At 38.9% G+C, this 24489-nt stretch overlaps 1 protein-coding gene across 1 annotated transcript in view; it reads right to left on the bottom strand.

The window, feature by feature from the left end:
* The window catches only part of LOC131841327 (tyrosine-protein phosphatase non-receptor type 14), a 29235-nt gene that overhangs the window by 509 nt on the left and 4237 nt on the right, over positions 1–24489 (bottom strand). Inside the window, exons 3-11 of the mRNA XM_059189652.1 lie at positions 20506–20716; positions 18667–18669; positions 13902–14053; positions 10896–12441; positions 6140–6364; positions 5026–5082; positions 4852–4965; positions 2262–2472; positions 563–738 (exon numbers count right to left, since the gene is read on the bottom strand). Of these exons, the coding sequence (XP_059045635.1) occupies positions 563–738; positions 2262–2472; positions 4852–4965; positions 5026–5082; positions 6140–6364; positions 10896–12441; positions 13902–14053; positions 18667–18669; positions 20506–20716 (2695 nt within the window). The remainder of the gene's footprint in view (positions 1–562; positions 739–2261; positions 2473–4851; positions 4966–5025; positions 5083–6139; positions 6365–10895; positions 12442–13901; positions 14054–18666; positions 18670–20505; positions 20717–24489) is intronic.

Raw genomic sequence — 24489 nt, 5'->3', positions numbered from 1 at the left:
GTACCTGGTTGTGGTCCAGCACGTGCAGCAGCAGGTGGGCGGCCAGGGCGGCTCCGCTGCGGCCCGCACCACTAGCGGGGGTGGAGGAGGTCAGTACCTGGTTGTGGTCCAGCACGTGCAGCAGCAGGTGTGCGGCCAGGGCGGCTCCGCTGCGGCCCGCACCACTAGCGGGGGTGGAGGAGGTCAGTACCTGGTTGTGGTCCAGCACGTGCAGCAGCAGGTGTGCGGCCAGGGCGGCTCCGCTGCGGCCCGCACCACTAGCGGGGGTGGAGGAGGTCAGTACCTGGTTGTGGTCCAGCACGTGCAGCAGCAGGTGTGCGGCCAGGGCGGCTCCGCTGCGGCCCGCACCACTAGCGGGGGTGGAGGAGGTCAGTACCTGGTTGTGGTCCAGCACGTGCAGCAGCAGGTGTGCGGCCAGGGCGGCTCCGCTGCGGCCCGCACCACTAGCGGGGGTGGAGGAGGTCAGTACCTGGTTGTGGTCCAGCACGTGCAGCAGCAGGTGTGCGGCCAGGGCGGCTCCGCTGCGGCCCGCACCACTAGCGGGGGTGGAGGAGGTCAGTACCTGGTTGTGGTCCAGCACGTGCAGCAGCAGGTGTGCGGCCAGGGCGGCTCCGCTGCGGCCCGCACCGCGCCCGCATATGAACGCCAGCGGTGCATTCCGACTCTCCAGCGGACTACGCTCCGCTTTCGCTTCTTCCTCGCTCGCCAGCCGCAGGCTGTTCAGCTCCGATATGAACTCTGTCGAACACCACCGTACAATCATTAACATTATCCATTTTTCGATGTTTGCTTCGATTGACAATGTTATTTAGTAGTTTTTACATCCGCTTCCCATATACCACTAAAAATAGTAATACGATTATTTCGGGGTATGTATTGTAAACAGGACTAGTTCACTACTCGGTGGTCTAGTGATTTAGCACACCGCTTTACGTCGGATGGTCGCGGGTTCGATTCCTCGCACGGCACAAACATTTGTATTCATGAGTATAATTGTTTGTGTCGGTCTGGGTGTTTACTATGTATAATATGTATATATTTACGAAAAAAAAAATATCTATGTATTTGTATCAGTTGTCTAGTACCCATAACACAAGCTTTAGCTAGCTTAACTTGGGTCTAGAGGGCGCTGTGTGAATTGAAGAAAAAAAAAATCCGCTACAATTAACATGTGTGAGACTACGAATATTCGGTGTCCATCGGCGACCAAATCGCGACTATGAATCAACACTAGGCTTCCGAGCTGTACCCGAACTCTAATTAACGCCTGATGATGCCTCGTTCAGAGGCGAAACACGTGTCGCGATATGGGTGTAGACTCAATAACGGTCGGAATTTGATCGCCACTGGATGATCGTAGCGCTGGTCAGGTTTCCACACCGAATATTCGTAGTCTCACACATGTTATTGTAGCGGAATTAAACAAAATTATATAAATCCATCCAGTAGTGAAATGGTCTTCCGCTAAATAACACCTAATTCGATTAAATATAGAACTAGTTTAGGCAATAAAGTTACAAGATATCTTAGTCTTCTGGAATGGAAACACATGAGTGATGTTACGAGCGTCACATGATAACGTGATATGTAATGTTGTTTCTGTATAGTCGGTTGACAGTTATCACTTACCAAAGTATGATAATAAGATATGATATTTGAATTTCTATAATATTAATAAGATTATAGTTTTGAAATAATAATTAGTCATTGCACAAAATAAGGTTATTTTAATATGACTGTAATCCAGTTCAGAGTGCTTTCGAAATGATAAGAAGTGACAAGAATCTCAGCTCGTACACTTTTGAAATATGGAGATATATATATATATATATATATATATATAACTTTTGAAAACAGATTATTTATTTTATATACATTTATTTATTACAAATATTTGAAAATAGTACTAGTTGAACTTCTCCAAACTGACAGTAGACTTGACATACCATAAGAGTCTGTAATAGACCTACATGAATAAAGATATTTTGAATTAAAATGTAACAATCAGACAAATTCAGAATGAAACTCCAAACGAGATAAAGCGTACAACAAGGAGTTTATAACCTGTGGGTGTTCAGTGTGGGTATAATAAAACACAGAGTACCATCAGCACAGAACGCTATAGAGTAGATATAAGTAGAAACTCCGAGCAAAATAAAGGGTACAACAAAGAATCAATAACCTGCGGGCGATCATCGTAGGTATGATAGAGCACAGAGTACCGTCAGTACATAACGCTACAGAGTAGAGATAAGGTTTACCGAGGAAGTGGTCGACGTCGGGCGGGTGTTGCGGCGAGTGCCAGGCGCGGAAGTGTACGTGCCACAGGTGTCGCGTGCGGGCCGCCCCCTCGCCCCCCGCGCCCCCCACGCCCCCCGCCGCCGCCCCCGCGCCCCCCGCCGCCCTCCTCACGCGCACGCGCACGGAGCTGCCCCACGGCGCTACCGACTCCCGCCCCGCGCTCACCTGGAACTGCATGTGTACATACGTTATATATAATCAAATTTTAATAATGGTTAACTACTGTTTCTGTGTGTGGATGGAGTGTGACGAGGATAGACAAGATAAAGAATGAATACATCAGAGGAAATATGAAAGTGGCACCCATGTCGGAGAGGTTAGAGAGTAATCGTCTATCGTGGTATGGGCATGTAATGCGTAGGAATGAAGATCATATCTTAAGAACGGAGTTACATATGAATGTGGTTGGTTATAAGGGTAGAGAAAGACCGAAAAAGAGATGGATGGACTGTGTGAAAGATGATATGGTGAGAAAGGGAGTAAATAACGAGATGACTGCGTACAGAGATGAATGGAAGAGAAAAACATATTACGACGACCACAAATAAATGGGATAAGGAAGAAGCAGATGATAATGGTTAACTACTGTTTCTATAAATGTAGTGTTTGTTTGTAATTACATATTAAGTATCTAAATGCATACGTACTTTCGTATGCATTTAGTATACGGTATGTACGGTGTAGCTTTAGTTACACGTCCTAGTTTAGAAACCACTGCAGTTCATAAAACACTTTGACGTAAAATAAAGTCTCTGTTTTCTAAAGTTGGACTAGTGGACTCTTACCACATTTGGCTGGGCAGGGAATGGAACATGAGTGCAGGTGAGTATTGTCGTACGTTGGCAAGAGACTCCTTAAGCCTTAAACCTACACCCAGGTCAGAAGTCCTGGAACCTGTTCAGAGTATCACTCTGTGCCACATGATGGACTTGGGTCCCGTACAGGGAATCCATGGAACGAAGTTGAAGTTCGTCTCGGACTGGAGTGTGAAAACTCCTTTCCTCTTCACAGCATTATATGTAAGAAGGGAGGAAGGTTTTTTTTATAACACACGGGACAAACGAGCATGCGGCTCAACTGATGGTAAGTGATTACCGCCGCCCATGAGCACCCGCAACACCAGGGGAATTGCAAGTACGTTGTCGGCCTTTTAAAAAGGAATAAGCTCTTTTCTTGAAAGTTTGATTACTAGTAATGTCAACTATTGTTCCCATTGCTAGCATTGTACCATGATTGACTTCCAAGGGCATCCCCTGGAAACCATCTAGATAAATTCCTAGTGAATTTGGCACGATAGTAACTGACATGACTTCATGGTCTTCTTTCATCCTCCACTGGATACGGACAATAACGCTCCACTGGATACGGACAATAACGGACCACTGTCCCTTAAACAAACACCTGAACACAATAGGTGCTACAGACAATCCCCTTTGTCGGGGCTGCTTTGAAGCCAAAGAAACGGCCGCTCACGTAATCCTGGAGTACATAGCACAAAACGAAAACGAATCTTCGGAACGGTGAGGTCGCTCTGTGAAGCCCGTGGAGATACCAGGAGACTTCTGCGCTTTTAGGAGGAGCTTGGCTGGTTACTTTAGTAGTCTCGACTGTATACACACAACGGCCCAGATAAGAGGCTGATTGCGGAAAATGGAGTCCAACTAATTCTAATCTATTTATTACAGCCAAATGTGCTATAATAAATACCTTACAGACTAACATACATATCTATATAAATATATATAACTCAAAGGTGACTGACATAGTGATCTATCATCGCATAGCCCAAACCACTGGACGGATCGAGCTGATATTAGGCATGCAGGTAGATGTTATGACGTGGACATCCGCTAAGAAAGGATTTTGATGAATTCTACTTCCAAGGGGATTAAATAGGGGATGAAAGTTTTTATGAAACTTTGTCAATTTTAAACCGATCGGGCTGAGACTTTGCATGCATAACGCTACTATGACGTAGTCACCCCCTAAGAAAGGATATTGATAAATTCAACTCCCATGGGCATAAAATAAGGGATGATGTAGGATGTAAATGTATTAGTTTGAACCTATCAGTACCTAATGGAACGAATAAAATAAGACGAACATAATAGAACAACTAAATATTATTTATATTTAGTTTTTTAAGCTACATTTATTTTAGAAAAATAATAATAGTGAATGATATAATTAATAGAAAAAAATAAATATAAATTGTCTGTGGTCATGGCAGTGATGACGGCAATCTGCCACGGTAGCGCCGATACACCACACCCTTCGGCCAGTAGTCCTCCTTCATGAAGGTGGTCAGCATGTTAGTGGGAATTCGGGCCACAAACACCTTGAAACTCGCGTTGTGACTCGATTCTAGCTGCGTCACCATCAATGCCAGGTTACTCCAGGCCCGTATGTAGTCGACAATGTCCTTAAATTACTTTCTCCACATGTGCCCCCTAACGCAACAAGGAGTTGAGAGACTAAGAAGGAGTTGGAGACCAACAACAAACTATGTGTAAGGAATTACTTGACGTTTGGAGTATGAGGTTGCGGTACCTGTCCGTAGTGCTGCGGCGTGGAGGTGGTGGGCAGGTAGTGGGGAACTCCAGGTCCCACCAGCGCCAGCAGCCGCGCGCCCACCTGCCACGCGCACTCCCACACCAGCGCACTCTCCGCGCCGCCACCGCCACCTCCACCACCGCCACCTCCGCCGCCGCCGCCACCACTCGCGCCGTCCGCGCCCACTTTCGCCACCACGTAGAACTGCTGCGTGCTGCCGACCGTCATCTGTAAGCCCACATATTACACTACTTCCATACCAAAAAAACTATTTTTAAAGTTTTTTAATTATGTAATATTAAAAATTGTATTTATCAGGGATGTTAGGGAGCTCCGTAACCGTATCCGAATCCGAAATAAGAGTTTCAAATAATATCGGGTAGGGCCGGAGCCTAATTGAGACGCATTATGTAACCGTTTTATTAGCTATTTGTATTTTACTTTTGAAATTCCTTAAAAAATTAAGTGGTGAAATCACACACGGTTGTCCTCATATGGGAGATATCACAAAATTGGGACTAGATGGCGCTGTAAGGTTATTCTTAGATATTTAAAATGTACATGCTGTGATGTGTGACGCGTTGATGTAGTTATGAGGGTTGAAGCAGTGGGGTGAAGCCTCACTCGGTTGTCCTCGTACGGGAGATCTCACAAAATTGGGACTAGATGGCGCTGTAGGGTTGTTCTTAGATATTAAAATTGTACATACCGTGATGTGTGACGCGTTGATGTAGCCATGAGGGTTGAAGCAGTGGGGTGACACCTCACACAGTTGTGCTCTTACGGGAGATATCACAAAATTGGGACTAGATGGCGCTGTAGGGTTGTTCTTAGATATTAAAAATGTACATACTGTGATATGTGACGCGTTGATGTACCCATGAGGGTTGAAGCAGTGGGGTGAAGCCTTAGTCGGTTGTCCTCGTACGGGAGATATCACAAAATTGGGACTAAATGGCGCTGTAGGGTTGTTCTTAGATATTAAAAATGTACATACCGTGATGTGTGACGCGTTGATGTACCCATGAGGGTTGAAGCAGTGGGGTGAAGCCTTAGTCGGTTGTCCTCGTACGGGAGATATAACAAACTTGGGACTAGATGGCGCTGTAGGGTTGTTCTTAGATATTAAAAATGTACATACTGTGATATGTGACGCGTTGATGTACCCATGAGGGTTGAAGCAGTGGGGTGAAACCTCACTCAGTTGTGCTCGTACGGGAGATATCACAAAATTGGGACTAGATGGCTTTGTAGGGTTGTTCTTAGATATTAAAAATGTACATACCGTGATGTGTGACGCGTTGATGTACCCATGAGGGTTGGTTGCCGTGGGGTGAAGCCTCACTCGGTTGTCTTCATACGGCAGGTGGTCTCCGCTGAAGCCGTTGAGGGCGGCGTGCTGCGGCAGCAGAGCTGTCCAGAACTCGCCTCCGCTCTCCCTCCCCTTGGGGATCTGTTCGAACGCGAACGACAGCTGCTCGTCGGACATTTTGCGTTCTAATAATTGGCACTGGGGGGAAAAGGGGTTTTTTATTTTTTTTTAAACTACCATGGTAGCAAACAAGCATACGGCCAATTTGATAGTAAATGGTGACATGAAATGGACACCTGAAACTACCAGGAGTGTTACGTGCGCATTGCCGACCCTTAAGAAACCTTAATATACCCTTCTTAAAAAACCCCATGCTGTAGTCTAAAAAAACCTCGGCAGTTCATTCTCCGTAGATTGGAGAGTACCCGTACGTGTAGTAATGTGGACTGATAATCTTACTGCTAGTACCATGTACCATGTTAGATTGACTACCACGCGATTCCCCCTGGAAACCATCGTGATAAGTTCTTGGCGAGTCTGCCAAGATAGGCTAACTGAGCTGATCTCATGATCATCTTACCATCCTCCACTGGTGCCCCGCCAGCGTAAACCGTTAGAGCAGGCGGGTGCAATATTCGTAAAAAAAAAAATAATTGGCAGTGTGTAATATATTATAGATATCACACAAATTATATCTTAATATAATGACAGCTGCCGTGGTCTAGCGGTTTAGCTCACCTTACCTGCTATGGTCGCGGGTTCGATTTCACATAACAAACTCTGTTTATCGTGGGTCTAGATGGCGCTGTGTTAATTATCCAGTTATACAATATTAAGTACTAGCTGTTTCCGCGACATCGTCCGCGTGGAAATTAACTTTAATTTTCTAAAAATATAAGGAGCCTAAGTTACTCCTTATTACATCAGCTACCTGCCAAAAAAAAGTCCCGTCAAAATCGGTCCAGCCATTTCAAAGATTAGCCGGAACATACAGACCGACAGGCAAACAGTTTGTGTGTGTTATAAAAAATGTTATTTTGGTATATGTACCCTATATACATTCATATGCATGTAGTTAAAAACTGTTATTTCAATATTACAAAGAGACACTCCAATTTTATCTATATGTATAAATTGTATTTTTAAACAAAAAATAAACATTAAATGTGTGTTACAAAGAAATTAAATAACACAATTATATTACAATAAGTTAGGCATTCAAACATTCTAATCATTTATACTGATTAATAAACTCATTGAGTTTAGTAATCATGTATGGAGGCATAACCACAATTGTTATTCTGTATATTGATAAATAATTGATATATCGGTTTACGTTTCGACGGTTAAATAGGAAAATAGCAGTATTCAAAATGAATTTTTGTTTTATTCAAAGTTTTTTTTCCACAACATTGATTTTGCAAGCACATTTAATAAGTTTATTTAACCCATTGCTTGTCCATGTCAGGTCCTCCACGCGGTTCCCCCTGTCGTGATAAAATCCTCCACGATGAGCTCAACTGACTGACTTCACATCTTATCATCCTCCACTGGTGCCCCACCAGCGTAAACCGTTACGCAGATGGGAGCATCATTCCATTATCATTCACTAAAAAAAAAAAAAAGTACCGTGACACTCGACATAGTGTAATATTTCTTTTTGCGGGTAATTAAAAAAGGTGGGATATTTTTTACGAAAAGTTTTGATGAAGCCATCTCACACTTACTACGAAACGTGGCATCAGCTTTGATTTCTACAACTGTCACCTATTGGATTGTTATAATACGAAAAAAAAAAAAGTAAAAAAACGCAATTTCAGCGTGGAGCCGGTGTAATAAAAAGAAAAAAAGGCTTGCAGTGGAAAGGGATAAATTTATTTAAATTATTTTCTTCCTTTAAAGTTTTAAATTTACACATAATCATTTTAAAGTATTTAGATAATGATTAAGACGGCGTGGTAAATTTAATTGACTTATATAAAAGGAGGCAATTCTAGCTTCTAAATTTGAAAATGACATTTTTCTATTTAATCTTCTATGGCAATCGGTCGTTATTTTTACGGCCATTTATGCCAGTGTCATGTATCGATTTGGTATTTTGGATACACTTTTTATCTCCAGTGCGTGGAGATAAAAAGTGTATCCAAAAGACCAAATCGACGATTTATATAAATTTGATTTGCAATGAACATCGTGTTGACTCATCACGAAATAAAATTCAAAACATTATTTACGCAATTGCGGTTACATTTTACCGTTTGTATCACAAAATAACAACCTATTGTTTTATTAATAGACTTATTAAGATTTAAGACACTAATTGGTATGAACGAGTCATGTTTTTAAGGTTTATAATCCTTCATCATTACATAGTATAAAACAAAGTCGCTGTCGCTGTCTGTCCGTACCTATGTATGCTTAAATCTTTAAAATTACGCTACGGATTTTGAAGCGATTTTTTTAATAGATAGAGTGATTCAAGAGGAAGGTTTATATGTATAATACATGTACACCCGTGCGAAGCTGGGACGAGTAACTAGTATCAAATAAAGTCGCTGTCGCTGTCTGTTCCTATGTATGCTTAAATCTTTAAAACAACGCTACGGATTTTGAAGCGATTTTTTTAATAGATAGAGTGATTCAAGAGGAAGGTTTATATATATAATACATGTACACCCGTGCGAAGCTGGGACGAGTAACTAGTATCAAATAAAGTCGCTGTCACTGTCTGTTCCTATGTATGCTTAAATCTTTAAAACAACGCTACGGATTTTGAAGCGATTTTTTTAATAGATAGAGTGATTCAAGAGGAAGGTTTATATATATAATACATGTACACCCGTGCGAAGCTGGGGCGAGTAACTAGTATCAAATAAAGTCGCTGTCGCTGTCTGTTCCTATGTATGCTTAAATCTTTAAAACAACGCTACGGATTTTGAAGCGATTTTTTTAATAGATAGAGTGATTCAAGAGGAAGGTTTATATATATAATACATGTAATAGAAATTTGGTATATATATATACACTGGTGCAAAATTATTACTAACCCCTTACAACCCTTTTTTCGCATTAAAAAGTAGCCTATGTCCTTTCTCAAGACAACCCTTTTTTTTCAACCACTATTATTTGAAAAAAATTACGGCAATCTCGATATCATTCCGCTACGTAATATTATAAATGTAATAGACTATGAGAAACATCTATCTTCCGCGCTTTCAAGCCAAAACTACTGAGCCGGTTTCATAGAAATTTTATATATATATACATACAGTCAAGGATATAGGCTACTTTTTAATGCGCAAAATTAAAATTATTACTAACCTCTTACAACCCTTTTTTCGCATTAAAAAGTAGCGTATGTCCTTTCTCAGGGTCTAGACAACCCTTTTTTCTAGGGTTGTCTAGACCCTGAGAAAGGACATAGGCTCAGTAGTTTTGACCTTTCTCAGGGTCTAGACAACCCTAGAAAAAAGGGTTGTCTAGACCCTGATAAAGGACATAGGCAATTTTTAATGCGAAAAAAGGGTTGTAAGGGGTTGAAAGGGGAGATCTTAGGTGGTATGGCAGTATTGTGATTTTTAAAGTTAGTAAGTTTTAAAATAGATTAAAATTATTTTTTTGGCTGTTAATTAAATATAAATAAACATGATATTCAAAGTGTGTATGTGTGTTTGTATTAACCGCCGTAATAATGCAGTTTTCAACAATAGATACAGTGATTCAAGATGTTTATGATATGAAGGTACACCAGGTCAGGGAACTAGTCTTAGTAATATTTTAAACGCGAAAGTTCGTTAGTATTGATGGATGTTTGTTACTCTTTCACACAAAAAGTACTGAACGGATTTTGATGCAACTTTACACGTAATATAGCTTAGACATCAGAATAACATATCTTATATATAAAATTCTCGTGTCACAGTTTTCGTTCCCATACTCCTCCGAAACGGCTTGACCGATTCTCATGAAATTTTGTGAGCGTATTGAGTAGGTCTGAGATTCGGCCAACATCTATTTTTCATCCCCTAAATATTAGGGGTAGTCCACCCCTAATTTTTATTTTAATTTTAAGGCACAACAATGTTTGCCGTGACAGCTAGTTAAGATATAAATCCCAATATTTGTCAACATATTGTTAGAAACATATATATGTATCTCTATATGTTTATAGGACATACGTTTAATATCTGATAATAACTGATTACTACACTAATTTGATTGGATAACATATAGATATATATTAATAATCGACCAGAATAGATATTATTATATAAAGTACAATATATATATGTGTAGAGATTTACTACCGATGGTCGCGGGTTCGATTCTTCGCACGGTTATGAGTATGATTGTTTATACCGGTGGGTGTTTTCTATGTATATTATGTACGTATTCACAAAAATATCTAAGTATATATTTTGTTTTTATTTTTATTTTATACTAGCTGTTCCCGAATGAATGAATGAATTTAACTTAATTTTTCTAAAATAAAAGTAGCTTAAGATACTCCTTATTACATCAGCTATTTGCCAAAAAAAAGTCCCGACAAAATCGGTCCAGTAATTTCAGAGATTAGCCGGAACAAACAGACAGGCAAAAAATATTATTTTGATGTATGTACCGTATTAATATTCATATGCATGTAGTAAATAACGGTTATTTCAATATTACAAACAGTTACTCCAATTTTACTTATATGTGTAGATAATATTAAGTGTCTAAAACTCACCAGAGTTTCTTTGGTAATACTAGGAGGTAGCGGCTGGAACTTCGGCAGTCCTGTAGACCAGCGGTGCTTGTTCTGCTGCTGTCCAGTGCTGGGCTTCGCGCGATCTCTTCCCAACGTAGCACTTTTGACTTCCGTCTTCGCAGCCCTACCCATAAACACGCCCCAACGTCGTCGTTTCTTCTCCTTACTGCTCACGCTGCTGTTCTTCGTCGTATTACTACTGTCCAAATCGACCGTCGTGCTGTAAGTCGAATTCATTATAGAATTCGATAGAGCACTGTCTGTCCCGCTCGTGTGCGACATGTTCGCGTTGTGATCCGCAGTCAACTGTGCCCGTACGTCGCCCACGCTCACTGAGGTCACGTTATCAGCGGTTCTGCTTATCATATTGTTATTGGACACTTTGTGGGTAGACAGACTGGTGTACGGCGTCTCGTCGTGTTTCAACGAGAGTCGATCGACTGAGAGCGCGATATCCTCGAAGTCGGATTTGTTAATCGATCGATTTGACACGTTCAAATCTTTTGGCACGCTCGATTCGCGGACTCCTTTTATGATTTGCGCGTTCACGTAGTGGTTGTCGGGGTTTGGGATTTTGATTGGCAAATAATTTGGCACGGTCAGGTTCGGTTTTGGGATACCGTAATTGTTGATGGTGGGGTGACTGCTGTTCCTCTCGTTTAGGCGTGCGATTTCATCTGTCGTAGTTAGACTTTGGGCCCGATCTCGGAAAGTGATTTTCCCGTGTTCGTTCCTCCAGGATAACGGCACGTTCTCGTATATCGGTTCTTGAGTATCAGTCACTTTGCCGACTTGTTGTGGCATCACTAAATGCCTCTGGTAGGGTAGTCTATGTAATGGCATGGAGTACATAATATTCCCTCTCTCATCGTACACCTTCTGGATGTTATCAGATATGTGGTGGGGATCGAGGATTATGTGAGGATTGGGTTCTAGAACTGACGCGAGATTGTTATACGTGCCGTGGGTAGGTGGAATTATGTTAGGTCTTCCATAGACCACGTTGTGGCCAGGGTTCAGGTATCCTAAATGGCGGTTTAAAGCTGTTCTGGTGGAAACCAGATCGGGACTAGATCCTGACACGTGGGAGTTTATGTACCCTCTGTGATAGTTGAGCGCTTGGCTCGCAACCGCTAGATCGGGTGTGGAGTTCGATGCGAGACCGTTTGAGGGGTACGGTGGGGGTGGTTTGTAGACGTTGATGTAGTGGAGTTGCGGGTTCCTCTCGCTTTGGACATTGGGGTTGATGGCGAAGGGGTAGTTGCCCATCAATTTGATCCCGTAAGGGTAGTCGTCGGTGGGAGAAACTCCCTGGTTGACTGAGACCGTGTGCCTGGTGACATCAGGGTAGTGAATTCGATGTATGTCAGGATGGGAACCATACACTAGAGGTTTGGCGTTTATGTTGACTTGTGAGTGAGGGTGGTTCTGGTACCTCAGCTGAGCGTCAGCTCTTTGCTGTTGATACTTTTGCTGGATAGCAGTTTCGTAGTCAGGCGCTGGTCGATATGAGGGTAGTAGAGCCCTGCAATAAAAATTTATAATTACAATTTTTTTTTTCATAAAGAGACAAGAAATTCAACTAGATTTTCATTATTTTTCATGCTAGTTTGTTTACTTAATTAGGTGTCTATGTCTAAAATTAAATAAAAATGTACGCGAACAACTATTGCCATGCACGTTTGTGATTTAAGTAATCGTTTAGCGAATAATAGGCTTTGCTCAATGAAAATGATTTAACAGATGTTTTAAAAGAGGCAAGAATATCAACTGGTTCTCTATTTATTTAATGTCAGTTGTTTTTTTATATGTTAAAAAAAGTTGTTTACATTATTTACTTAATTAGGTGTTTAAAAGTTAATGAAATTCCCGTGCAATTTCTAGTGTTATTGTGTGCTATATAAGTGAGCCAATAATAATATGTTTATCAATAATCTCTTTATCATTACAAATTGATCATATACTAGTTTAGGGTTACCAACCCAATTCGGTTTAAAAGTAGTAAAGTTGCAATAATTAAATTAATGTGTAGTGAGAATAGGTGAAAATATATTCAAGTAATTAAAATAATCATATTTTTGTAATAATAAAAGCATTTCTATAAAATTATATATATAATAATATATAACATAGTAACACTAGAAATTAGAGATATTACAAATTGGTCACACATGGTATATGTGTGACTAAGTTTAGGGTTGCCAACCCAATTCGGTTTAAAAGCAGTAAAGTTGCAATAATTAAATTAATGTGTAGTGAGAATAAGTGAAAATAAATTCAAGTAATTAAAATAATCACATTTTTGAATAAAAGTATTTCTATAAAATTATATATACATGTATTAATATATAACATAGTAACATTAGAAATTAGAGATATTACAAATTGGTCACACATATACCAGTTTAGGGTTGCCAACTCTAAATTAGTATATGTGCGACCAATTTGTAATGTCTCTTAATTTCTAGTGTTACTATATACGCGGCCCAATAACACTGTTTGTTAATAATCTTATCATGTTGTGGGCCGCGTCATCCACACCATAACCGGTATATGTATAATTAATGCACGTCTGTTTATACACTTATATTTAAACACTTTCCAAATACATCTAAATTGGAATTTTAGAAAGTTATCACTTTATATATACATTCTGTCTGATCCGGCCAACGTTGTTTTGTCATATAAATTCATATCGCTATTAAAAAATAGGGGTCGGTGATAGAGGGGCGAAAATTTGGGGTTGTATGTATTTTTTAATGATGACTCATAAAAAAATATCAAAAAATCAATTTTTTTTTGTGGTGCACACTTGTGCAACTGTTAGATAATAAAAAATATATAACAATCTATTCATAGATCTACCATATACATATACTGGTAGATAAACTGGGCGCTGGTCTGCGAGTTCCAGGCACGAGGTGGAGGCTCCAGCCTCGACGCGCTTCCACCCTCGCGGATGTCCAACTCCTCACGTGAGCGTACCTGTTCCTGGGCGCGAGCTGCGGCCGCTGGTCTGCGAGCTCCAGGCACGAGGTAGAGTGCGCGCGGTGGGCCGACGTCAGCGGCTCCAGCCGGGACACGCTGCCACCCTCGCGGATGTCCAGCTCCTCACGGCTGTCGGACAGCCCATGATCCTGACATGGTCATACAGTGTTACTAAACCATATCTTATTAATATTATAAATGCGAAAGTTTGTGAGTATATTAATTGGTGGAGTTTTCATTTTTTTATTTTCATAAGGAAGATAATGGCATGGCAGTGGAGGATGATAAGATGAACATGAGGTCAGGTCAGTTAGCCCATCGTGCAAATTCATCAGGAATTTAACACGATGGTTTCAAGGGGGAACCGCGTGGAGGTCGACCTGACCTGACATTGCTAGCAATAGGGTTATCAATCCACATTACTGACCCCCCTTCCCCCCAAAAAAAGACAATTGTTAGTAATGGGACGTCAGGTTCCCTCAACGCAGTTCCCCCTGGAAACAACAATGATAGATTCCTGCAAAATTTGTCACGACGGGTTAATTGACCTGACCTCATGCATATCCTATCTTCCACTGGTGCACCGCCAGCGTAAGTAAATCAATATTTATTTAAAAGAGCAACACACAAGTTTTTTGTTTATTCTTCTTGTGATGAATCTGCATTCCAAATAAGCGGTAGAATAAAAAAAACTTGACTATTCAAAAGTGCTTCTATTAAGTTTATTTGAATAAAGATTATTTCTATTTCTATTTCGTACACCGTTAGCGTAGGCGGTCGCATTCCATTACCATCCATAAAAAAATGAACACAAACTTACACAATTCAACACTTGTACCGTGAAATCATATACATAAGTACTAAGGAAACTTATAATTACACTGAATAATATTAACACAACGATTTCTCACTCGATGGACCGGTAGAACAATTTTCGATTAAAAAAAAACGTTACGACGCGTGCAGTGCGCACGCGAGCACCTGATAACGATCTGTATCGATGAAGATTACAAGACTGCTTACTAGAGATGTTCGAGCCTTATCGATATTTAATAAGAATAGAATAGAAAATCATTTATTTAAATAAACTTACATTGAAGCACTTTTGAGTAGTCATCACATTGTTTTAATCTACCGCTCATTCGGAAAGCTATCATCACAAGAAGAACGAGAAAGAAACTTGTGTGTTGCAATAGAAATAGAAGTAATCTTTATTCAAATAAACTCATTACAAGCACTTTTGAATAGTCATATTTTGATTCTACCGCACATTCGGAATGCAGATTCATTACAAGAATGAGCAACAAACTTGTGTGTTGCTCTTTTGAATAGATGTTTTTTTATATAAATAATTACAGTATAACAAGAAATCGCTACGCACTCATTATTAGTGTAATCAGATAATATTGTCAGAGCTCAGTGCTATCGATTTTAAGTTTTTCTATAAAAACATTATTGTCGTTAACGAATTCTTCAATTTTATAGTGAGCTTTTTTACAAAGGAAGTGTTTTATACGACATTTAAATCGTTTTTCAGGCAGATTTATAACAGACTTTAGTACTTTGTTGTAAAACCTTACGCAATTTAGTGGTAAAATATCGATATTTCAACAACCAGCCGACGTTGATATATTTGTATCACTGTTGAGAGGTCGCTATAGATTGAGATCATATATTTGAATTTACTGTTGAGAGGATGTTTTGGCACACCGCCTTATCTCTGATGGTTGTGTTCCTTGCACTGTACTACAATTTGTATTCCTGACTATGATTGCTGTATAGGTCTGAGTAATTTCTATGTATAATATGTATGTATTTACGAAAAAAATATATCTATGTACTTGTATCAGTTATCTAGTACCCATAGCCCAAGCTTTAGCTAGCTTAACTTGTGTCTAGATGGCGCTGTGTAAATTGTCCGGAGATTAGTATTATTACTATTACTCATTGTTATGCGCCTAGATTTATGTATGTATGTTATTATTATTATATTTATATGTATGAAGGTATCCGCAGAATATCAGCGTCGTGGCACCCCGTTACGACATATGGGATATAGAGCGGAGACCTGTTTGGTACCAAAATAATCAATATGAAACTTAAAATTAAAAAAATATATTTGTTATTGTTATGTGAACCAAATAAACTTATTTCCTTTCTTTTCTTTTCATCAATGTCGATTTCTTATTCGATATATCGATAAATATCGACATCGATGTCGAGGTTTTTATAATATCGCTCGTCCCTACTGCCAATGCTAAATACCTAACTCGCTTGCGTTGATAAAGAGGGGAGTGTAAATAAGAGTAATCTTGCCCCTACTCTATTCCGATTGATGCCCGGTCCATTTCAAATGGGGATCAAAATTAGGACAGCGAGACAAGGTCCGAATCCCTAGCGGTGCCCTCTGAGTAAAGTCGTATCCGTCAGGCAGGAGTTGGCCTTCAGTTACTCCATAAGTCCTTTATTTGGTTTGGAGTGCCATCTACACTCGCCATCTATCGTTCGGTGAAGATATAAAGGCCACCTGGGGCCAACAGTATTAGACTCGTCCGGAAAAAGGATACCCCTCCTATGTTGGTCCCAATCCCAATTAGTCCAGAGAAATGTGGACAAGTCAAATAGCACTGTAGATAGGTACTTGACATTGTCTCTGCCTACCCTATCCGGGATAACATCCGTGAAAGTATATATCAAATTAATCAATCAAATGAAAATATCTTTATACATGTAACTACAGGGATGTTATGGATATGAAATTTCGGATACGGATAGGTTTCGGATATAGGAATGATTATTATACCGGATATAGGATATGAAATTATTTCGGATTATCCGTCAGTTTCGGACAATTTCGGTTACGGATATTATGTTTTTAAGGAATTTCAAAAGTAAATTACAAATAGCCAATAAAATGGTTACATAACGTGTCTCAATTAGGCTCCGTACCGTATTATCCGAAACTTTTATTTCGGATTCGGTTACGGTTACGAATATTTTTTTATATCGGATATCCGATAGTTTCGGTTTACGGTTATGGATCTCCTTAACATCCCTGTTATACTACTAGATATATAATACTACCTAGATTTTTATCGCACTACTCTAATGCTGTTGGCCGCAGCTGGCCTTTACAGCTTCACCGGATGGTAGGGAGCAAGTGCAGATGGCAAAACCGAATAAAGGTCTTATGGAGTAACTGAATGCTAACTCCCGCCTAACGGATACGACTTTAGTCTGAGGCACCGCTAGGGGTTCGAACCTCGGTTCAGGCCGTCGTATTATGGATCCCCGTTTGAATTGGACGGGGGATCGATCGGAGGGGGTCTATTTCAACTGCGTAAGCTGTTTCTGTTAAAGTGTGATATAAGATAATCAAAATCTCAGAGGACGTAGGTGTTCCATCATCCAGTCCTGATATATTATTGACAACCTCGATGGTCTAGCGGTCTAGCACACCGCTTTACGACCGATGGTCGCGGGTTCGATTTCTCGCACGGCACAAACATTTGTATTCATGAGTATGATTGTACGGTCTGGGTGTTTTCTATGTATATTATATATGTTTTGCGAAAAAAAAAATATCTATGTACTTGTATCAGTTATCTAGTACCCATAACACAAGCTTTTGGTAGCTTAGTCTAGGGTCTAGATGGCGCTGTGTGAATTGTCCCGAGATTATTATTATTATTATTAAAAACAACTAAACGTAATATTGTTGGTCATAATTTCGATCTTATCCTTGTTTGAATTGTATGAGGGATCGGTCGGAAGGTTAATATGTCAAATCTACCGTCAGTTCGGTGTGCTCTCGAGCTAAAAAGAACTGGCAAGAAATTTTCTCGTTTCTTCTTCATTTTTAAATACAATGAGTAAGAATGTAGTGACTAGCATCTGCTATTACATTTTTGTCAAAAGAAATAACATCGAGAAATTCTACAACTACTGACAATCTATTCGAGGAATTTTGCTTTGTTTTTTTTTTATAGTATTATCTAATCTTTGCTGTAATTTGGAGTAAAACTATTTGTAATTTTGTTTTCGGTAGGCATCTAAACATACGAGTAAATGTTTATTTTATTGTAAGTAAAATTTTTGCTATAACTACATATCCTGGTTGTCTGTAAGAGATTGCTTTAAGCGATAAGGCCGCCTTTTAGTATATCTTTCTTTTTTATTTATTTTTGTAATTATTTATTTCTTTTAATGCACAATAAAGAGTTATTACTATTATTATCATTTAGAATAACATAGAAAATTTGCTTTACAATTTTATTTTCTAAGCGACTTCAAAATGGAGGGATCTTTATATCATAGGCATGACATTGGGCAGAGCTTGGCAGGCTACTTAAGTAGCCTGGCTCTACACGCACAACGGCCCAAATGAGAGGCCAATTGCGGAAAATGGAGGCCAACCTACATCATAGGCATGAATATAAATGTTTGTACCGTGTGAAGAATAGAACCCTCGACCATTGCAAGTAAAGCGGTCTCTTAAACCGCTATTACAACCGAGGCCTTTGTATATATAATAATAATAATAATATCTGAGGACAATTCACGATAAAAAAAAAATTATTGCGTGAGATTGCAACCGCTAGCCAAGAAACTTCTGTGGAATGCCTAAAATTTGTTTTTTTAATAAGTATTCTTTGTAATTGTATTTTCAAACTATGTACGATATATCATATCACGACAGAATCTCTAATGTGAAATCGCTGCTTCAATTATGGCGTTTAAAACAACGTGAAGGTATGGCAACTTGCTATTTTTTTCATGCGTCAACACTCAGTCGATACACGCAATATGTTTAGTGGCATTAGCATTATCTTCAAATTACTGGGTAAGGAGATACCAATTTAATCCTTTGGTATGACAATGCATGAATGCTTTTTTTCTATACCCGTGATTCAGTGAGGTGCGTGTTGACATGCGACGGTCACCACTTACCATCAGGCGGGCCTTCAGTTTCTTTCTAATTTAATCGAATCAAAAATTATTTATTCATGTAGAACAATTTAGTAGCTTATGAACGTCTAATTTTTTTAATGATTATTTTATCCCTACATATATAGTTAGGGGTAATTTTTTACAAATTTTTAATGTCAAAATTATTTCTATTTAAACAACAGCCTAAAAAATAAGTTTCAAACTTCTAGCTTAAAAAATGACGATACTTCCATATAACGTTTCATCACCCCTTTTAACACCATACAACCCTTTTTTCGCATTAAAAAGAATCGTATGTCCTTTCTCAAGGTTTAGACTATCTGTGTACCAAATTTCATTTAAATCGGTTTAGTAGTTTCGGCGTGAAAGCGAGACAGACAGAGTTACTTTCTCATTTATAATATTAGTAAGTAAAAAGTAATTCTTTATATATAATTATCCTAAATATTACAAATGTGAAAGTAACTCTGTCTGTCGGTCTGTCTCACTTTCACGTCAAAACTACTGAATCGATATACTAATATTTAAATGAAATTTGGTACACAGATAGTCTAAACCCTGAGGAAGGACATAGGCTACTTTTGAATGCGAAAAAGGGTTGTAGGGGGTTGAAAGGGGAGAGGAAAGATTATATGGAAGTAATGTCAATTTACGCGGACGAAGTCGCGGCACAGCTAGTATTCTATATATCTCCCTTTGATGCGGTGATAGACGTGTCATTGCGGGTGAACATCACCAAACATCATCATCATCTGCTTCTTCCTTATCCCATTTATTTGGGGTCGGCGTAATATGTTTTTCTCTTCCATTCATCTCTGTTCGCAGTCATTCCGTTATTTACTCCCTTTCTCACCATATCATCTTCCACACAGTCCATCCATCTCTTTTTCGGTCTTCCTCTACCCTTATAACCATCCACATTCATATGTAACACCGTCCTTAGGATATGATCTTCATTCCTACGCATTACATGCCCATACCACATCATCAAACATCACCAAACAATGACCACTATAAAATGATGATGGTAAAGATTTTCAAACGGAAGACAAAAATTTGGCGGACGATTCTACATGTGTAACAGCTTTATTTTTACTACTAGCTCTGCCCGCGACTTCGTTCGCGTGGGGTAACTTCAACCGTTTACGCAGCGCACGCCTTTTTTTTGGACTCTAATGCTGTTGGCCGCAGCTGGCCTTTACAGCTTCACCGGACGATGCGAGTGCAGATGGCATTCCAAACCAAAGAAAGGACTTATGGCTGAAGGCCAACTCCCGCCTGACAGATACGACTTTAGTTTGAGGGCACCCGGCGGTTCGAACCTCGGCTCAGGCCGTCATAATATCGATCCCCGTTTGAATTGGACGGGGGATCGATCGGAAGGGACGCAGCGAACGGAAGCCCTGATATGAATAATTTCCCCCATTCTGCAACATTTTTCACTGATGCTTCACTTCTATTGGTCGTAGCGTAATGTTATATAGCTAAAAGCCTTCCTCGACAAATGGACTATCCAACACAAAAAGATTTTTTCAAATCGAACCATTAGTTTCTGAGATAGAGCGCAAACAAACAAACTCTTCAGCTTTCCAATATTAGTAAATAAATTTTATAGAAAAAAATAAATTATTAAAAAATAAATATAGCTGACCTGGAATTTAGGCCGGTGCTCTTCGTGTGTGACCTGGTGCTCGTTGAGCGCGCTCTGATGCTGCATGTAGAAGGTGTGCTGCTGTATGCACATCCGCCATATGTACTTGCCGTCGTCAGGGCTCCACAGGGTGAAGGAGGCGGACTCCGCCTTCTGGCACTCGATGCTGAACGTGCGCTTGTGGTTGATCACGTTCGTTATGTCCATCCATCTATACAAACAAATACATAAAACGGTGATACAATTTTTTTTCATCTACTCTTAAAAAAAAATTCAAAATTCAAATTCATGTAGGTCTATTACAGACTCTTATGATATGTCAAATCCACCGTCGGTTCAGAATGATTTCGAGACGAGAAGAACTGACTAGAAACTCAGCTCGTATTCTTTTCAAATAAATGTTGTACATGTTTACAATAATACAGATTCATTTTTAAATTCAAATATAATGAATAGGAGGAGGGAGAATAGGTTGACCACCAGCATAAGCTATTGCTGAAGCAAATAGTCTAATCAGTCCCCACAATCAGCACCCGTTCACGAGTATGATGGATGAGCCATATTAGAGGGAGCACTGACCCGGCCCACCACGCCGCCACAAGTTTGAACTTTATGCGAGCATGACTGTTTCAAGTTACTCCACTACGTCATTTTTATTTACAACATAGGCTGTAACAATAACAGTTTCTCCCCATTACAATATTAAAAAAAAAATCTTAAAAAAAAATACGGAAAGGAATGCAACAGGGCTGTTATGGATATGAAATTTCGGATACGGATAGGTTTCGGATATAGAAATGATTGTTATACCGGATACGGATACGGATGCGGATATGAAATTATTTCGGATTATCCGTTAGTTTCGGATAATTTAGATTACGGATATTAATGTTTTAAGGAATTTCAAAAGTAAATTACAAATAGCTAATAAAATGGTTACATAACGTGTCTCAATTAGGCTCCGCCCCTATCCGATATTATCAAACATTTATTTCGGATTCGGTTACGAATATATTTTTATATCGGATATCCGATTTCGGTTACAGTTACGGAGCTCCCTAACATTCCTGGAATGCAACCTGTCCTTAAAAGTTTCCAATTGTAACCACTAGGTCGCAACGTTCAACGGTAAATTATATATTCTACTCATCAAATCATATTCCGTAACAATATTAATAGGATATCGTTGAATAGCTAATATAATACATTATGCATCAGTCAATGAGTCACCATAGAACAGCATATGCTGGTGGTCACTCTATTCTCCCAAATTTGAATTTAAATGAAATAGTATTATTGTAAATATGTACAACATTAAAAAAAAATACGAGCTGAGTTTCTTGTCAGTTCTTCTCATCTCGAAATCATTCCGAACTGACGGTAGATTTAACATATCATAAGAGTCTGTAATAGACCTACATGAATAAAGATATTTTGAATTTGAATTTGAATTGAGATCCTTACTAATATTATAAATGCGTAACAAACTGTCTGTTGCGTTTCTACGCCAAAACTGCGATCGATTTCAATGAAATTTGTTACACATATAGTCTAGACAAAAAAAGTTTGAGAACCTCTGCCCAAACTATTTTTTGTCGTAGACCCCTTGTTATATTCTTCGGTTTTGGGTAGACCCCCCATTCTTACCTGGTATTGTTTTTTTTGTAAATTTCTAACTGTAGTAAAGTTTAATGTTAAAAACATAAAGTAAAAACAAGATGGCCGCTGTCGTAGACCCCTTGCAGTTTGTTATAGACCCCTGGGGGTCGATATGAGAAATGCCTAATTAAAGCCTATTACTCACTAAACGATTACTTGAATGACGAGCGTGCATGGCAATAGTTGTTCATGCACGGGATTTTCATTTAATGTTAGACATAGACACCTATATAAATATACATTGTAAATAAACTGGCTTTAAAAAAAGTAATTCAATTTAGTTTCTTGCCAGTTCTTCTCAATTGGATCTATATACTGGATGGTAAGGAAAAAATTATAATATAAAAATTTGAGGATCATAAGCGGTTAAAATGTCTTACATGAATAAATGATTTTTGAATTTGTATGAGATAGGCTATTTTTTAATTCGAAAAAGGGTTGTAACGGGTTGAAAAGGGAGATGTAAGGTTGCTATACTTCCAGTATCGTAATTTTTAAATCTAGAAGCTTGAAAATTATTTTTTAGGCTGTTGATTAAATATAAATAATGACATTTTGAAAAATTTTCACCCTTCAGGGGGTAAACTAAATTAGGGATGAAATGTTTCTTCCATTTCATCCCCAATTTAGTTTACCCCATTAGAAAAAATGGGAAAGGAAATTTGTCATTTTCGAAGCTAGTAAGATTAAAATTTTTATGATGGTTTTTTTGTTTAAGTTTTATTTTATATGTATATATACTCGTAGGTAAAAAGAAAATACAGAAAAAGATTTGGAATACGGATATACCTATATATTAGGAAGAAATTGTCAAGAAGTTGAAGTACAGAAGAAGAATATAGAAAACAATAACTATAAAATACAAATTTAGAATAAAAAATAAATTTCTGCTTAGCCAGTACAGTATACAATTCCTCAGGACTTTCTCACGTTCATATTATCATCCTCCACTGGTGCCCTGCCAGCGTAAACCGTTAGCGCAGGCAGGTGTACCATTGCATTATCATCCATAAAGAAATGGCTCTTCAATTGTCTTCCGAGTAATCAATTAGTGAGCAATAGTATTTATCTAACAATTGTCTATGTGAAAATAGTCTATTATACTGTGGGAAAGTGAAAGAATTTATACCGTAGACTACTGTCTGATCAACCGCATGTAGGTAGGCAATTTGTAAATAACAACCTCGATAAGATCGGATGGGAACATGTAAATATACGACGGTCTCGGTGGTTTTAGGTTTAGCAGACCGCTTTTCTTCTGATAGTCGCGGGTTCGATTCCTCGCACAGCATAAAGATTTGTATTCATAAGTATGGTTGTTTGTATCGGTTTGAGTGTCTTCTATGTTTATTATGTATATATTTACACTAATATATCAAGTGTATATATATCAGTTGTCTAGTACCCAATGTTAACTTGGGTCTAGATGGCACCGTAACGTATCTAACAATAAATCAATCATGGTGTCCAGGGGGATCCACGAGGAGGTTGACCTAACAGGGTATTTTTTTTTATTACATAACAGTGATGCCCGGTTGTAAATTTCCAGGTATCCTACTTTTTTTATTTACACACACATTTCATTATATTACAGGATATACAATGCTATCACTGTGGCTACTAGTCCTCATTACTAACAATCTCTTCTCCCCGCTATTGTCAGATGTTAAGACCTGTAGCACTGCGATCTACATAGATCTATATATATATAGCTCGCCCTTTTTCAAAGTTCGCTACCTATACCCATCAGGGACAAGAATTGCAAGAATTTTCTTAGGAGCGATGGTTTTTATCTCCTCAGAATAGAGTGTATATTTTCCAAAGAAGATATTTCGCTTATGCATAAGTGGACTACAAACACACGATGTGTAGTGGCGTTTCCTCTTCTGTTTAGCAAAATTTTCTCAGAAAATTACGAACACCGATTAGACTATTTGCTTTTGCTATAGCATTTGCTGGTGGTCACTCTATTCTCCCAGATTTGAATTTAAAAATGAATCTGTGTTATTGTAAACATGTACAACATTTATTTGAAGAGAATACGAGCTGAGTTTCTTGTCAGTTCTTCTCATCTCGATATCATTCCGAACTGACGGTATATTTGACATATCATAAGTCTGTAATAGACCTGCATGAATAAAGATATTTTCATCAAAATCCATAGTCACTTATTTGATGTTCCTTGGAGAAGAACAGAGCTGGCCAACCAGGCTCCCATTATTCTTGCACTGAGTCTACTCAAAGGTGTCGTTATTCGATTTTCTGTGCTGGACATATGTGACTTGTTGAATTTTTAGCAGAATGGCAATGGATTTCCTAAATAAT

The sequence above is a fragment of the Achroia grisella genome, unplaced genomic scaffold (genome assembly GCF_030625045.1).
Source record: "Achroia grisella isolate CSIRO2021 unplaced genomic scaffold, CSIRO_AGI_Agris_v1 utg1581, whole genome shotgun sequence".
Lineage (NCBI taxonomy): Eukaryota > Metazoa > Arthropoda > Insecta > Lepidoptera > Pyralidae > Achroia > Achroia grisella.
Note: the sequence above shows the minus strand (reverse complement) of the source record. Positions and strands in the feature narration are given on the sequence as shown.